We start from the raw sequence: 15,891 nt of genomic DNA, 5'->3' as shown, positions 1-15,891 counted from the left end.
TCATATTTTGGCCTGTCTGTTGTTGATGTCCAGCAGGGCAGCAGTGTGCCAGCTCCATGTAAGCAAATTTTTTCTGGTGCCAGCAGGGCACTGGAACATCATGGAGAGCTGTTTAAGGGCTCATTTGCATTACAAAATGAAGTTCTTCAAAATCTTCGAAAATGGCAGCAGATTGATATGAACAGTCAGAAACATGCAACATGGTTGAAAATTCTTCACCAGTTTTTAATCCCCTCCAGTTAGGATATGCTCTGACCCCCCCCCCCCCCCTTGGCTATGTATAAAGCTTGGAAATTTGCATCTATATGATCTTATGTAATTTTTATTTTTTTAATCTTTATTAATTGCATGTTTTATTATTGTATTCTTTTTTAGCTATTGAATGATGGGTAGTCCTGCTGATTATTCACTTCTATGGCATTTCAATACTTCAGGTCTATCTACTATTTTTTAAAGTTAATTTTCCCTGTGAGTGTCTCTTAAAGCATGGAGTTATCTAACAGTTTTCAAGGTATTTAACCCAATATTCTTTTATTTTTTACTTGTTCCTGCCAAGTCAGTGAGCTGTTGCATTATGAGAAATCAGAGCGTTTGTCTTGCATGCTAATTCTAACTTTGTTTCATTGGCGCCCATAAGCTGAATTTTAGGGGGGGGGGAGACTTAGCTGATCTAATCAACACTTCCAATGCTGTATAATAGAAATCTCAAAAGAAAAATATAAAATATAAGGCAGTATTATTCGGCCAGGGGGGCTGGAGCCCCCCCCCCCCATATGGGCGCCCATGCTTTGTTTGTTAGTTCTAATCTTCTTTTTCATATGTGATTTTGTTTCATCAGTTCTACTGAGTGCACGAATTTTAAGCTTAAAATAATGTAGATTCCAGTGAAGTGTTCAGCATTAGCAAACCCATTCAAAGTAAACAACTTTTGATACAAAGCTATATAGGACCCCAAAGTTCCAGCAAAAATTTGATTCTTTTGTTTAACGTTTCTTAAAATCAGTAAAATATTATATAATTTTGAAGTGAGGAATGTAATACAATGCTGTTTATATCTGAGAATAGTGGACAGAAACAAAACCAAGGGTTTTGGTTTACCATATCCTGAAAAGAAACTAAATATTTTCACTGTTTCTGTTGAAATACCTAGGTCACTAGATGAACTACAACTTTTCATGTGTCTGCAGAAGAATAATAAATTTCAAAATGTTTTTCACATAGACACTTAGAACTTAGCTAAAATGACCGGATTTACTTAAGTATGTAATACCTGAAATAAAAAATTCATCAACAGAGAATTTGAACAAAGTTGCTCCAAAAACTTCTATTGATGGCAATGGTAATTGTGACAATTCTAAAAACTTCTTTAATGACTGCTGTCAGGTTGACTTTTGAGTTAAATTGAAAGTCAAAATGAGTGATTGGAAAACAAAAGAGGTATACAGTGAAGGAAATCTTCTAATTTCTCTGCATTTAAAAAAGCTAGCCTTTATGGCTGCTTAAAATATAACTACGAATTTGAAAGAGGCCCTATGAAAGTAGGTTCTTGTTTGTGCAATGCAATTTCCAGTGCTGATACAAGTAATGTATTGTTCATTGTGTTTCTCTTTTTATGTTTTTTTTGTGTTTCTATTGTTTTTGTGTCTTAAATACTATCTGCGCTTTTTTTGTCATCAAATCTGAGTACTTCAATCACTGACACCACAAAAAACGATTATTCTAGACCCTTTGGCGTATCCCATCTTTTTTGTATGCTCAATGCTAAAAAAAAATAGCAAAATTTTCTTTTTTGGGTGCCTTGGTTTCATGGAGTAGATATGAATTACCGTGAAAACACTTGTTCAAGCCAAAAAGGTGCAGCTTGTTTGTATATGTAAGCTCCTCAAACTTTGGAAGAAAAAGGCTACAAGCCTGTAAGTAAGGAGTGACCTGGCCCAATAGTAACCAAAACTGTAAATAATGGAATTGAAAACAATATATAGGCCTACATCAAAAGAATTGAATTTTTGTACTGATTCCAAATATATAAATTCATTAAGTTAAATGTTACCCATCAAAACTACAAGCCAGAGAAAATTTGCCTGATTGTTTAAAGGGGAAAGCACTCCCTTTGTTTTGTTCTTACCTGCTATGAACCGACAAACGAGGCCCAAGATGAAGATAAGGACAACTTCTATGCGGTACTGTCCTCCAAGCTCTCCTTCGTACCTCCACACGACTACCTCCTAGTCCTAGGAGATTTTAACGCTGTTGTGGCTAACAGCTCTAGTCTGTACGATGCTGCTGTTGGGCCTGTGACAGTTGACGCTCTGAATGATATTGGTGAGCGGCTGCTTAATTGCTGACTCACCCAAGGACTATCAGTCACAAATACCTGGTTTGTGACAAAAGACATTGCGAAGTACATGTGGTACAGCAATTATGGCAGGACAAAAGAAAATGCTTGATTACATCATTGTTCGAAGACGCTGGCTTTCGTCTGTCCAGAACTGCCGCTCATACAGGGATGCCGAGATCAACAATGCCGACCATCGTCTCTTCTCTGCAAGGATACAGCTCTGGCTGAGGGCCAATAAGAGCAACTCCTCATCCACCAAGAAGGTAGACACCTCTTGACTGAAGCAAGATCCCTCGGTTCGCGAGCGGTATATGGTTGAAGTCTCTAACTGCTTCGAGGCTCTCCAGCTGTGCTCAGAAAGCGAGTCAGCATGGACCACTTTCAAAGACAATGTTCTCAGAGCAGCTACTGAAGTTGTGGGCTCGAAGCAGCGAAAGAAGAAAGAGTGGATTAGCAACGAGACGTTTGAAGTAATTGAGCAGAGACGGCGAGCGAAATTACAAAAAGATATGACACTCTACAGACAGCTCAACAAACAACGCAACTCCTTGCTTCACAAGGACAAGAAAGACTTCATTGTGGGTAAAGCGGCTGAGCTCCATCAAGCTGCCCGAAAGAAAGACAAAGACGCATCATTTAAGATCCTGCTCGAGTTTAATGGCCAACATGCTTTGACGTCCACAAGCCTGAAAGCAGCGAATGGAAAAACTATATACAATCAGTCTCAATGTGTTGGTCTCGGGGTGAAACACTTTAATAAGCTGCTAAACTCAGATCCACGGGACTGCATTGACCCAGGGCTTGTTGCCGCTGCTGCACGAGCTACCCCTGCCACAGATGGCACCGAATTTTCTCCTGAGGAGATTAAATCGGCAGTGAGGAAACTAAAAAACAATAGAGCACCTGGCACCTGTGGCATCGCTCCAGAGCTACTTACTACGGGCGACTCAGCAATGGTACTTTGGCTGGAGATGGTGTTCAGCGTAATCTGGCGCACTGAAGTTATACCGTCAGACTGGAAGAAAGGAATTATCGCGCCAGTGTTTAAGCGCAAGGGCAGCAAGACGGATTGAAGCAACTACCGTGGTATCATCCTACTCTATGTTCCTGGAAAGCTGTTTGCAATGCTCCTGTTGAAACGTGCAATAAGTTTCTGAAAAGATTCTGAATAACTGAACAGATTCATACGGTCAGACAGATCGTTGAGAAGACACTGGAATTCAACAGGAAAGCTTGGATAGCTTTCATTGACTTTCGTTCTGCCTTTGACAATGTTGACAGGCAGTCCCTTTGGCTAATCTTGAAAGCTGCGGGCCTACCAGCCAAGATATTCAGCCTCTTTAAAGAACTATACAGCAGCACAGAAAGCGCCGTCCTTGTTAACGGTAAGCTTTCTTCTTCCTTCTCGATCAAAAATGGTGTACGGCAAGGTTGCGGTGCTGCACCTGAGCTGTTTAACTGCGTCATCGACCACATCCTGAATGAGACACACCTTGTACACCATTTTGGCATAAGTTCTTCTGGAGGAAATTTGTCTGATGTTGATTTTTCCGACGATTTAGTCGTTCTTAGCGAAAATCTCGACCAGCTTAAATCTGCACTCAAGACGATCTCCTCCCCTGCCTTCAGAGTTGGGCTGCAAATCAACTGGAAGAAAACGAAGATCATGCCCATAGAAAAAATCACCCTTATCTGTTGCAATCAACGGCCAAGCTGTTGACGTGGTAAGGCAGTTCGCTTATCTCGGATCAATTATATCATCAAATGGCACAATTGACGCCGAAATCTCAGCCATATCAGCTAAGGCGAACTCTGTATTCGGACGGCTCCTGAGAGCAGTCTTCCACTAACCCAAATTAGTCGCCTTACAAAACCCGTATCTAGAACGCCACAGTCTCAAGCATCATGCTGAACTCTTCTGAGACATGGCCGATAACCCAGACACAGCTAAGAAGGTCGATGCCATCCAAACTAGACACCTGCGTCGAGTTGAAGGCTTCAAATGGTATGACAAAATCTGCAATATTGACATCCTGAGGACATTCAAGTTAGTGAATCTCTCCACCCATATAGAAGCTCGTTCTCTAAGATGGTATGGCCACTTACTCCACCTCCCGACAACTACCCCTGCAAGGATCATATCGGACTTCAATCCTTCGATTGTCTGGAAACGTCCTCGAGGGAGGCCGCGCACCAGATAGGCTGATGTTATAAATCCACGCCTCTTTAACCGCAACGTCGTCCCAAATGAGGCCCCATCCCTAGCCCTGGACAGGGCTGCTTGGAGAAAACTGAGAGCGCTGTCGACCAGTTCCCTCTACGTTTGCGACCCTGCTGAGCAAGAGCTTTAATTAAGTAATTAAGTAAAACACCCCCCCCCCCCCCGCCCAAGACGAGGGATCCTGATGAAAACCGCACCATTAGATTCAGTGTATCCGAGAAACATACTGTAGAGGTTTCAATCTCTTATCTGCAAAAGCGTGGAATTTTGTATTTATTTAGTTTTTTTGCCAGAAGAAAGATCAGAGGTGCATGTTTATTTAGTTTTTTCCTATGGATGATTGTAGCATCAATGGCCCTAGAAGATCGGGAGAGAGTTCGTTCAAACTAAAATGAAAAGTTCCAGTACCCTTTTTAAGTCACCAAAAACACTGCAGGGTAACTAGCCCCCCTCCCACGCCCTTTTTCCCATAACTATGCCTCAAGGAATTTCATGACCCCCAGCCCCTGGGGAAAGGGTGGTAAGTATTGAAATTTGCTTATTATTTACGTTTAGTATTTGCTATTGGCTAGTATACAGGCATTTTTCGGGGGGGGGGGGGGGGAGGGCTCTGCGTGGAAGGATTTCCTACGGGGAGAATTTTCCGTGGTGAGGGAAGTTTCCAGGTGGTGGATATTCCAGAGGAGGTTTTACACAGCAAAATTTTTTTCATAATTCTTGTACGAAATTGTTATATTTGTCTTTCTTTCTCTTTGGGAACTCAATTTTTAATGTAGAGATGCTTTGGGGGAAACTTACAGCATTGTTAGAATTTTGTGGGGAATTTTTCCAGGGGGAAATTATTCCGTATGCGAGAGGGGCTGCCCCCTTCCTAATGTATTGTTCTTTACGCTAGAGTTTACTTTTTGTCCCAGTTTTTTAAGAACAACTCCTGAAACCCTGGGGCAGTTTAATTGGAATTAGAAGCTTTTTAAAGTACTAAAAAACTTACACAGAGTAACTTCTATTTGTTTTAAGTTCCAATGTTGCTGCTTACTTTAAGTTGAAAAAAACCTTCTTTTTTATTTAATTAGCTAAAAGGTGTGGGTTGCTGCATTAATGTATAATAAATAGAAACTTACTGCCAGTAATGGACAGTTCAGCTGTAGTATATTTTTCATTTTATTATTGCCCTTCCTACAAATTCAGCTTTGCTGCTTGATTCTTGGTAATATCTTGGTAATTTTTTTAAGGGCACGAGTTCAGTGGTTTTGAGCTTCCATTAAATGACGATTTCAGTGGCAAAAGCCTAGATTTTGATATTGGTTCCCGTGTGGAGGTCTGTACCACTAGTGAAAACAGAGCTGGCATTGTTCGCTGGATTGGTTACTTAGGAACTACTGGACAACGTTTAACCGTCGGTATTGAAATGGTAAGCTCCTCCATTCACATTATCTCTCGAAAGTAATAATGCTTGACCACTGGTAATGTTTCTTGTTCACTGCATTTTGACTTTGAACTATCTGTGCCTGGTAAAAGTTTGTCACAAAAACATAGTGGAACAATGAGCCATCATTAAATTTTGTTTTAAATTTGGTAAAACTGCCACTGAAATTCTCGTATTGTTTCAAACTGCTTGCGGCAGTGAGGCTCTGAGTCTTAAGAGTTTTTAAGTGGTTCAGAAAATATTGCAACGGCCCCGACAATATGAAAGATGATCTGCAGCCGGGCCCACAGAAAAGAATCTAAAAACAGGGAATTGTGCGCGAAAAGTAGTTGAAATCTTTCGAAAGATCTCTGTGCATCCATGAGACTGATTGAGCAGGTTAGTCGTATCCCTGATACCACTATGCTTTGTAGTTAACAGCAGATTTGAAACAGCGAAAGGTCTGTGCGTGTTTATTCCTCACTTGCCGACGATTGAACAGAAATACTTCAGAATGGATCACTCGAAAAATTTGCAAAGAACTATAGCCAGAGATCCAAGAATAAGTCTCAAACCACGGCATGGAGTTCTTCAAGAGAAGCTAAACCCAAATTTTTGGCCAGCACTTAACAAAAGGAGCTACTGAACTTAAAGTATATCCGATCAGCGTATGCCAAAGGAATGACCATATTTTTTTTCATAATCTGCCCAGAGCGAAAGGAGTTACTAGGCTTGGAATTTTATCAATCAGCCCAGAAGGAAAGAAGCTACTGAATTTGGTGTATCTTCGACCGGCTCAGGCCATAAGTAATTACCAGACTTGGGCCATGGGGACCTGAGGGCGCAAATAATGCTTGCCAAAAGGGTGTTGGTGTACAACGCGTTTTGATATTTGGCTGGCTGAAAACTTACGGATAATATGTCCTCAACCAATGGAACAAACCAAATTTTGCCAAAAGGATCCAATATACCAGAAATAATTTTTTGTTGCCTCGTTAAAAACTGTTAAATTGGCTATCTTTATTATAATTGTAGCCAGCCGTTGGATTACTGTGATGTGGGCTATCATTCGATTAAAAATTGAATGAAAGTGAGGTTGGTTAAATATTGACAGTGCTAGCTATTCGAAAAAAGGGACGACATTTTTTGGAAAAATCCCATCAATGGTTTTCAACCCGCTCTGGGTTTCCAGTAGATCTATGTTGATGCTGCATAATCTCAGTAACGTGGTGCGAAAACGATTCAAGTTCAGGTTTATTGCAAAAACGAGACAAGTCCAAGTCCTGGACTAACTCGATGAGTATGAGAATGGGCATGTTGCTCCTTGTTTGAACTTGAATCATGCAAATCATTTTTAGTGTTTGTGATTGGACAACTAAAGTGAGCCTTTGGCTCCTCCAAGACTGCCTCCATACCACGACCAATTTCTTAGAAAAAGGCAGGCCTCAAAAATTAATGTTTCTACCAGTTTTAAACAAATTTCCATATAATTAGCACAAGATCTACAAGGGGAAGCGCAGGATACGACCTGAGATGAAGTACCCCCAGTTGTGGGAATCAAGTGAGAATAATTTGGTCCCTATGTACTCTTTTTTTTCCTTGGCCACTTTGTATAGAGGGCTGGTCATAAAAGCTTAGGATAGGGCTTATTCGATTAGAAATTGAAAGTTCTAGTGTTGATTGGATTAAAGTAAGATACTGTTTTTGAAAACAGTCTTGGTTGAAGCTGTGGCTGCTGCTTAGTAAGGAGCGAACGATGGCCTATAGTAACTGGAACTTTAAAAAGGCTTTTTGAAAAAAAAACTGTCAAGTTTGAAAGAATTGCTATTTTAAGCTGATTCAGGAATGGTAACTATTATTTCGGCTAAGTAGATGTAAGCAAATTATTTAATATTTGCAGTTAATTTGTTAAATCTCGTCAGAAAAAAGGCCAAGTATGACGTTCAGTAAAAACTGCGTGGGTGTACGTATTGGCGCTCCTATTTCAACTCTTAAGTACTTGTGGACCATTTCCAGATCTCAAAATGGACTTGAAGCTCCGAGTTATAAAAAAAAAAGCCCTAGGATGACGAGGGCCTACTAAATTGAGCTAATGTACTATCACAGGGCCTGAAATTGCATAGAGAGTGTGCATTGGAGTCGAAAAATAATCAAACAAGAAAAAGAGAAAGAGATGTAATGGTCGTGAAATAGAGATACAGTCTATGATAGCCTTGAAACATTTTTATAGAGAATCCCCGTTTTTGTGCCAAGTTGTTCAACTCGCACTGCTCAAATCCCCTACGGACGAAATTTCATTAACTTCAGTTACCTTCGCTGTTGGCTTCGATCTTCACTATGCTCGAATCACCATATTTCCAAAGCATGTTATGCTTTGAAAAATGACTCTGGAATCTTAGTTGAATGAGGCAATTGGCCATAAGTTCTAATTATCAATTTTAACTTCAAAATAAGTAAGCCTGCCTCTCTCAAGCATCTGACAACTCTCCCCACCGAATACCTCTTCCGATGTTTGTTTTTCTTCTTCCTCTTTCTGTTTTTTTTGTTCTTTTTTTATCATCTCCAAGGCCTCCCTCCAATAATGACTCTAGTGTCTGTTTTTTCCTCATGTAATAATACGCTGTTCTTACTGTATTTCCTCTTGTTCTTAGTTAGTTCCTTAGTCACGTAGAATGAGCAAGAGACGTTTTTATTAGTATATTGTGCCTCAAAGAACGGTCAGTTCGCCCGCTAAGTAATAAACAAAGTGTAGGTCACGTCAAAGTTAAATTTTGTGTTGTTCTTATTTTTGTATTGTTGTCAGTGAGAGGAGTTTACAAGTGGTTTACAAGAAAAAATCTAAAAAAGAGATGAGCTCATATTCTTTGAACGAACGTGGAGTTCATCAAACACAGGCAAATGAAAATTCAAAAGCACCTAAGTAGCACTAGCAGAGTGAGGGGATTTATTTAAAAACCGTAAGGAATCTTTGTAAGCTACTTTTAAGGGGGTATATACCATGAAAAAGATGATTACAACAAAGGGACAACAGAAAATTTTGGTATATTGGTAAAATTAGAATGAAAGAGAAAATTTTTAGAATCATTTGAGGAATGGATTATGGAGCTTTTCGAGAATAAGAATAGCGAGGTGGAGAAGTCTGGGATACCAATGAAAAATGACTTAAAACTGCACGGTTTTCGTTTCAGCAAATCATGCAAAAAAGACTCAGACATTGGACTGGAAGGAAAGTTTCAGTTAACTACTAGCAGCTACCAGTTACGTATCTTACCAGAAACTACCGATTTCCCAACGAACTGAACACATGGATATACATTGCATGCCCATTCTCTAGTATTTCAAATATTTCTCGCCTAAAAAGTTTTTGAAAAGTTTTGAGTCATTGTTTTATAGATTCTCCTTGAATAAAAAAGAACCACCCCGTTTGAGGATACCAGATGTGTAGACACTAAAAATTGAAGGTGGCCTACAGGTGATTGACATGCGCAGCAAAATCCTTGAACGCTTTGTCCAGACAGTATGCGCATAGTGAAATCGAGAAAAATGCGTACTAAACGCATGGATAAATAGGAACAATGAAGATAAAATGAGTACCCAGCGAGTCTAGACAAAGAATTGGATCTATTGCTGTCATTTCATTAAGTATGGTTCGTAAAAATGCATAAAAGAAAGATAAACAAAAAGTAGTTAAATCTCAATTTCAAGACATGACTCAATATATATATATATATATATATATATATATATATATATATATATATATATATATATATATATATATATATATATATATATATATATATATATATATATATATATATATATATATATATATATATATATATATATATATTTTTAATGCCGAATATGAAAGACCGTATGTTTGATCAAACACGATACAGAGATGGTGAGTCAAGGCTTTACCCCTTGTTGGGATCAATTTAACGATGTTTACCATTTTTTATTGGATTTAGACAGAAGGTAGGGAAAGACCAGGTTTTAGGAATAAGACAGTTTTAAATTTCAGTAATTGGAGAATAGGCTGGCATATAGTTTTGGCAGATAAAGGTAAGAAGAAAGTCGTTCAAAGGAAAGAACTGCAGTAATAATGATAACATTGTATTGTTATTGTCGTTATAAGGAGAAAAATTCAGAGGTGCAAGGTAATGTTCTAGTAGACATGGATGGCATGGGAATGAATTGAGTATACGGGTGACTGGAGAGCCATGGAAACATTATCTTGTGAATTATTATGTTATAATTGTGGATTAGTAAAAATCGTATTCAGTCTTAGAAATAGATACAATAAATAGTCCTTGTGGCCTCTTGTGTTTCCTTCGGTATATGACACTTTGTTGCTGCTTTAGGTATTCAAATGTTGAGGGTTTTGCTCACTATTTGGTGAGAAGCTCTACGAGCTTTTTAAGACTGGCTAAGGCACTTGTACGGGCCTTTTCTCCTTTTCCTTTTTATTATGTTTGTTGGTTGTATGGAATGAAATTTTGCCTTTTATCCCAACTGAACTAATTTCATAGGCCTTTTAAAGCTTATTTTAACTTGTTTTTGAGCTGTGCTTTTTATGACGTAGCCTAATGTTTTAATCTAGCATCTTTTTATGACTTTTCTTCTTTCAAAGTGCCCTAGTCTTTGGGAGAGACTTTTAGCAAAGAACGAATTGTCTTCCGTATTTTCAAATTTTTTATACCCGGCCATTTTGTATAAAAGGGTTGGTTGCGGAAACAAAGGAGGAAATTCTTTCAATTGAAAATTAAAACTTCTAGTTTTCTTTTTATTTCGAAAGAAAAAAGTGGTTCATGTTCCTGTTTTTGTTCTTCCTTACTATTTTTCTAGCTTTTCTTCGATCTTTCTCGTGTCATGGTTGTTTTTTAAACTTGTAAATTTCATTGTTTTAAATTTTCTATTATTATTGGTTTGTTCGGCTTGCTCTTATTTTCTATTTCTCTTTTTCTTTTGTTTTTGTTCGTTTTTTATCTTTCCTTTTTTACAACAAAGGGCTTAACTTTGTTTTTAAATTTTCTTTCATATAAGGTGTAGAAAAAAGAAAGACTTGGCGGGTTCAAAGAAAACTAGCTGTTGCTCTGAAATCAGTATGTAGCATGGGTATTTTACTTTATTATTGCCCAAAAGTCGAATCCAGCAGAAACCGTTTTAAAAATCGTCCTATGAAATCCATAAATTACTCCACCATAATTGTCGTTGATTCGATGCTATTGTAATTTTAGGACCAACATTTCCCAGGAGGAACGGATGGGATGCTCAATGGTCGTCGCTATTTTTCATGTCCACTTGGTAGAGGTCATTTTGTTGACGCCGCCTTATGTCTACCGTATATCATAAGGCCGCCGCCACTCCCGCCTCCAGTGAGCTCCGGAGACTGGCAATATCCATTTTCTGTTCCACCCGGCTCTCCAAACAGCATGTTATCAAAGTCAAGCTTGAGAAAAAGTTTGTATTGTAATTTGTCTCACTCTTCTCATTCCGCCTATCTCTTTTTCTCTCTCTCTCCTTCCCTCCCTTTCTTCCTCTCTCGCTGTCTATTCTTTACTCTTGATTGTGTTATAGTAAGCTTAGAATGGCAAGCTGATTTTAAAATCCTTGTAGTGTCAATGTTGCTAAGATTTGTAAATATTCTTCAGTTCTTTCATAAACTAAATTCTAATTAGTCAATGCTGCTTTGAAAGTATGCGATATCCTTTAAGAGTAGTAGTAGCCTTCACAGGAATGGGTCATAATTCTTATATGAATTACTTTTGTAAATATTTGCTTTTCTTTGCATAATTAAACCTAAAAATAAGAGATTTGGCGCTGAACTCCAAGAAGCTATAGCTCAAAAACTTTTTTTTTTTCCTGAACTTAATTCATTTTTTTTATTCTGATTTTATTACATGTCTGTCTTTTTTCAATGTCCTATCCAACAATATGTACAGATTGAATTTTACTTCTGGTGAAGAAATTTCGACTATCGACAAAAAGTTTCCGGGGAACGCTTACTGCTATTTCTACTACAGACAACTCATCGCGACGCAAAACCCCCTAAAGACGAAGGACAAAGATATGGCAGGTTCTTGGCTATATGCAGCATGCTCTGGAACCTAGTAAATAACGAACTCTAGACGATAGTAATCGAAAATTTAAAAGCCCATTTTGGAAAAACTCAAGGGGGGAAGACTTACCTTAAGGGTTGCCACTCCTCTTAGTAACACTTAGGTTGTAAATGAAAGTAAGAAGATTCATAAAACGATCGAACATTTGTTGCCGAGATAATAAACTTCAGTTAATCCCTAATTTCTGTTTTAGCTTTTGGCAACAAAGAATGTAATGCTGTTATTGGAACTGTTCCTCCCATATCAAGCGATGATGTCATTAAGATTTGTGGCAAATTTAAGGGAATTCAAGGTCACCATAATTCTTGCTACTTGGATGCCACGTTGTTCTGCATGTTCACGTTTACAAGGTTTGGTTTTCTATATTGATATAACAGTGCTTGACTATGTGATACAAAAGCTCTCTGTGTAACCTTTTCTCTTCTCATGGTTGGGTCAAGTAATTTGCTTGGCCGTTTTCCCTTTATTTCTTTTCTTTGGGAATCTCGTAGTGAAATTGAGCTTGGGGATGTGTTTCATGATATTTAATGCATTTACTCTTCAATTAGTGTTGGCTTAATAAGAAAGGTGTTAGGGCACATTTATCAGTGTTGCGGCTCCAAAGCTAAATTGGTTGCAAGCAGCCCAACTCTTCGATCCAAAGGTCACTTATCAATCTTACTCTGCTCAGTAAGAAATGCTGTCCTAGCCTACGATATCTCGGGCATCCAGAGCCGTCCTAGCCAAGTGGTGAGCACGCTAGACTAGATATTATTTTTTTTCGTGGGGACAGGGGCTTGAGTCCTGGTGTCGCTGGTTATTTGGTTTGAAACGGGGGTCAGTGGCGTGACTCAATAAGCTTAGCCAGATTCGAACCAGCTCTAAATGGGTACCTGGTCAAACATCTTCATTCACACACTAAATCTGATAGTAAACAATAATTTAATTATAATTCAACGAGATTCAAATAAATGTTGTAATCAGTTTTGGTTTTTCATACTACTTACTAAAGCGAAATTATTTGCGAAGCATTGCTTAATTAAACAGTGGCATAATTTATTAAAAATATTTGGGTGAAAATTATGCTGTTTCAGTGAATATTAGGCTATATAAGCTACAAAGTGGATATTAGGCTTGAATGATAGAGCTATATATTTAGGCCGTATGATTAAGGGGTATGTAAGTTTATTTTTTATTTTTACCTTTAATAGCGGGGGTATGTAAGTAATTTGTTTTCCAAATCCTTTACTAAAAATCATTTCAAATTAGATAAACATAACATTTTAAAGTAACTATCAAATTTCTAATCCTTTTTTCAATCTTCATTTCCTGTTCCTTTTCTAAAGCTCAATATAAACTAGACAATTAAAATTCAATATTAAATGGATAATTATAAAATTTGAGCTTAATCATAAAGTTTAAAACTTATTTTTGAAAGCGTTTCAAAAAAAACTACTGTAGTACTCTCTGCGAGGAATTCATGGTTGTAAAACACATATCTACTGAATCTCCTTTGTTACAAAATCTCTTATGCAGTGAGTACAAAATATTCAAACATTAACTATTTGTTATCATTCAGCTTTTGCAAATCCTGTGATCAATTTTGTTTCATTCTTCAAATAACAGCTCTTGTTTACTTATGAAGAGAAGCTGAATGTGTATAGTTCATGGCAGCTGCTTGGAGAAACAGGTTTTCTTAGATGCTATGTTTCCAAGATGGAAAATCAGTTCCATCTGGATATGCCAAAAACAGCACAATTCATTCATCTCGACGACGTCTGTGACACTATTATTTAAGTGTAGCAAGACTTTAGAGCCTTGTTTACCTTTTTGCAATTCTATGTGCCCAATACATCGCCTCTTTTGAAACATCATTGTCATCTTCTCTGGAGATCTTACATTTTACATTACAGCCTTTTTATATAGTATTGCTAGTGCAAAACACGAATTGTATGTGTTACTATGTATATTCTGTGCATTATTATGCATATTTTTCCCAGTGCGGTTGTATAGAACCTATATGGTGACGCCATGACATCAATAAGAGGCTCACATTGTATGCGGTTAGAAGACAAACGGTAATGAGAATCCGTATATAGAAGTCTGCCGCTTAGTCGTGCCAAGGTCCGGTAGTGAAGCCGCCGGTCTCCCGGTACTTGTATATTGTATGTATCAATAGCGTGTGTTTTGTATTATAAATATGTTTATTTTTCTTTCAGTGTATTTGATTCTTTGATATACCGTCCCCAAGAGGCAGAGGATATTCCACAGTATAATGAAGTACAGCGTGTCTTGAGAGAGGATATTGTGAACCCTCTTCGAACAAATTTATTCGTCCGTGCAGACAGAGTTATGAAACTGAGAACCCTTTTGGAAAATTTGGGGGACGTATCTGGTCTAACTTCGGAGGAAAAAGGCTAGTATAGGCTACCATACTTTTAATTTTTATATGTACTCTTTGTGCGTAATCTTTCGAATGTTTAATGTAATGTTTATGTGTGGCATTTTAGTGGCATCTTTGGCCTTCTTCTTATTAATTACTAATTAAGCAGAAATACTAATGGAACTAGGGCAAGTATGGTGAACAACTCACCAGATTACTAAAAAGTTGATCCGCTCCTTTTTCTTCTTCTAAATTCAGGCGTTCAAAAATTTTCCGACATTAACATCTTCTAGATTCAGAAATCTTAATTCAGAAAACCAATAGGGAAGGCTCGCCATCTATAAACTAGAGTCTTGTTTAAATGTGTTCTGGAACAACATGCTGATTTTGTTTTATTTCATTTAATTTTTCCCTGTAATCGGTGGCATGTAGCTTTGTAATAGGAAAAGTTGGAAATTATAAATTTGTTTTCGGTATGTAGGTCGTAAAACGAGAAAAAGAATCTCCCGTGAAGTTTAAAAAAAAAAAATCCAGCAATTTTCTAGAAACACTTTTTTAAGTCTATTAAAACTATAAACAAGAATCGAAACGAAACTGTTTAACTCCGATATTAAAATTCTTTGGGATCTTGTAATCTCAGACTGGTAAATTATTTTCGGGATGAAAAACTATCTATTATCTAGATTTCTTGGCGGTGATTATTTCTTGTTTAGGAAACAAGAGTCATATCTTTTTCCTTTCTCTTTCTGCCACTTGATTTGTATGAATTTGGTTCTTGAGACTTCAAGGCGGGCTCCAATGATCGCAAGTTCTGTTTTGCCCTTTATGAAGGGGTGAGCATGATTGATGGGCTCCTTAACCCTCCTCTTATGCCAAGTGGGCCAAAGGGCGCTCTAATATACCCAATGGTATATACTAGAATTTTTAAATGTCGCTTTTGATCAGAATACTCGAAAGGTCTTTTAAGGATGACTCCAGGGTGAACTCGAGAACAGCTTGAACTATCGTGTCGGAACTTTCAGGGAGTGTTTACAGACCAGAGAGTTTTCTAAATTTCGGGTTTTGGGGAGGGGGCCAAAATATTTAGCTCTTTGGTCTGAATATTTTGTTTTATGCTATGAGCCTTGTGGGACTTTCACGGTGAAGTAGTGACGTAAATAGAAAGGCACTGTGTATACCCTGGGTATCTAAATTGCATATCTACGATATATCGGGAATGGTTTGGGAGATCGAGTTGAAACTGTTAGTGAAAGTTGGGACAGCAAGGGAGCTTAAATTTTTATCGGGGATATGGGATGAGGGTTCAAAACATTTTGTTTCTGATCTATCTAAAAATTTGTGTTCTATCTAAAAAGTCCCTGTGATACTTAAAATCTATGCTGATGAATTAGCACGGTAAACCCAAAGGGAATAGGGCATCTGCAATATCTCATGAACGGC

General features: G+C 37.9%; 1 protein-coding gene across 5 annotated transcripts in view; it reads left to right on the top strand.

Moving 5' to 3' along the window:
- The window catches only part of CYLD (ubiquitin carboxyl-terminal hydrolase CYLD), a 115,793-nt gene that overhangs the window by 4,845 nt on the left and 95,057 nt on the right, over positions 1-15,891 (top strand). For 3 of the 5 annotated variants that reach the window (XM_089100511.1, XM_089100515.1, XM_089100512.1), the window contains exons 2-6: positions 376-434; positions 5,792-5,970; positions 11,208-11,430; positions 12,283-12,439; positions 14,288-14,484. In XM_089100511.1, the coding sequence (XP_088956637.1) occupies positions 383-434; positions 5,792-5,970; positions 11,208-11,430; positions 12,283-12,439; positions 14,288-14,484 (808 nt within the window). In that variant the 5' untranslated portion in view covers positions 376-382. Of the gene's footprint in view, positions 1-375; positions 512-5,791; positions 5,971-11,207; positions 11,431-12,282; positions 12,440-14,287; positions 14,485-15,891 lie in introns of all 5 variants that reach the window. The other 2 variants (XM_089100513.1, XM_089100514.1) reach the window with 1 other exon arrangement.

This window comes from Artemia sp. Qi Xiang Cuo, chromosome 14 (assembly GCF_049724085.1).
Source record: "Artemia sp. Qi Xiang Cuo chromosome 14, ASM4972408v1, whole genome shotgun sequence".
Lineage (NCBI taxonomy): Eukaryota > Metazoa > Arthropoda > Branchiopoda > Anostraca > Artemiidae > Artemia > Artemia sp. Qi Xiang Cuo.
Note: the sequence above shows the minus strand (reverse complement) of the source record. Positions and strands in the feature narration are given on the sequence as shown.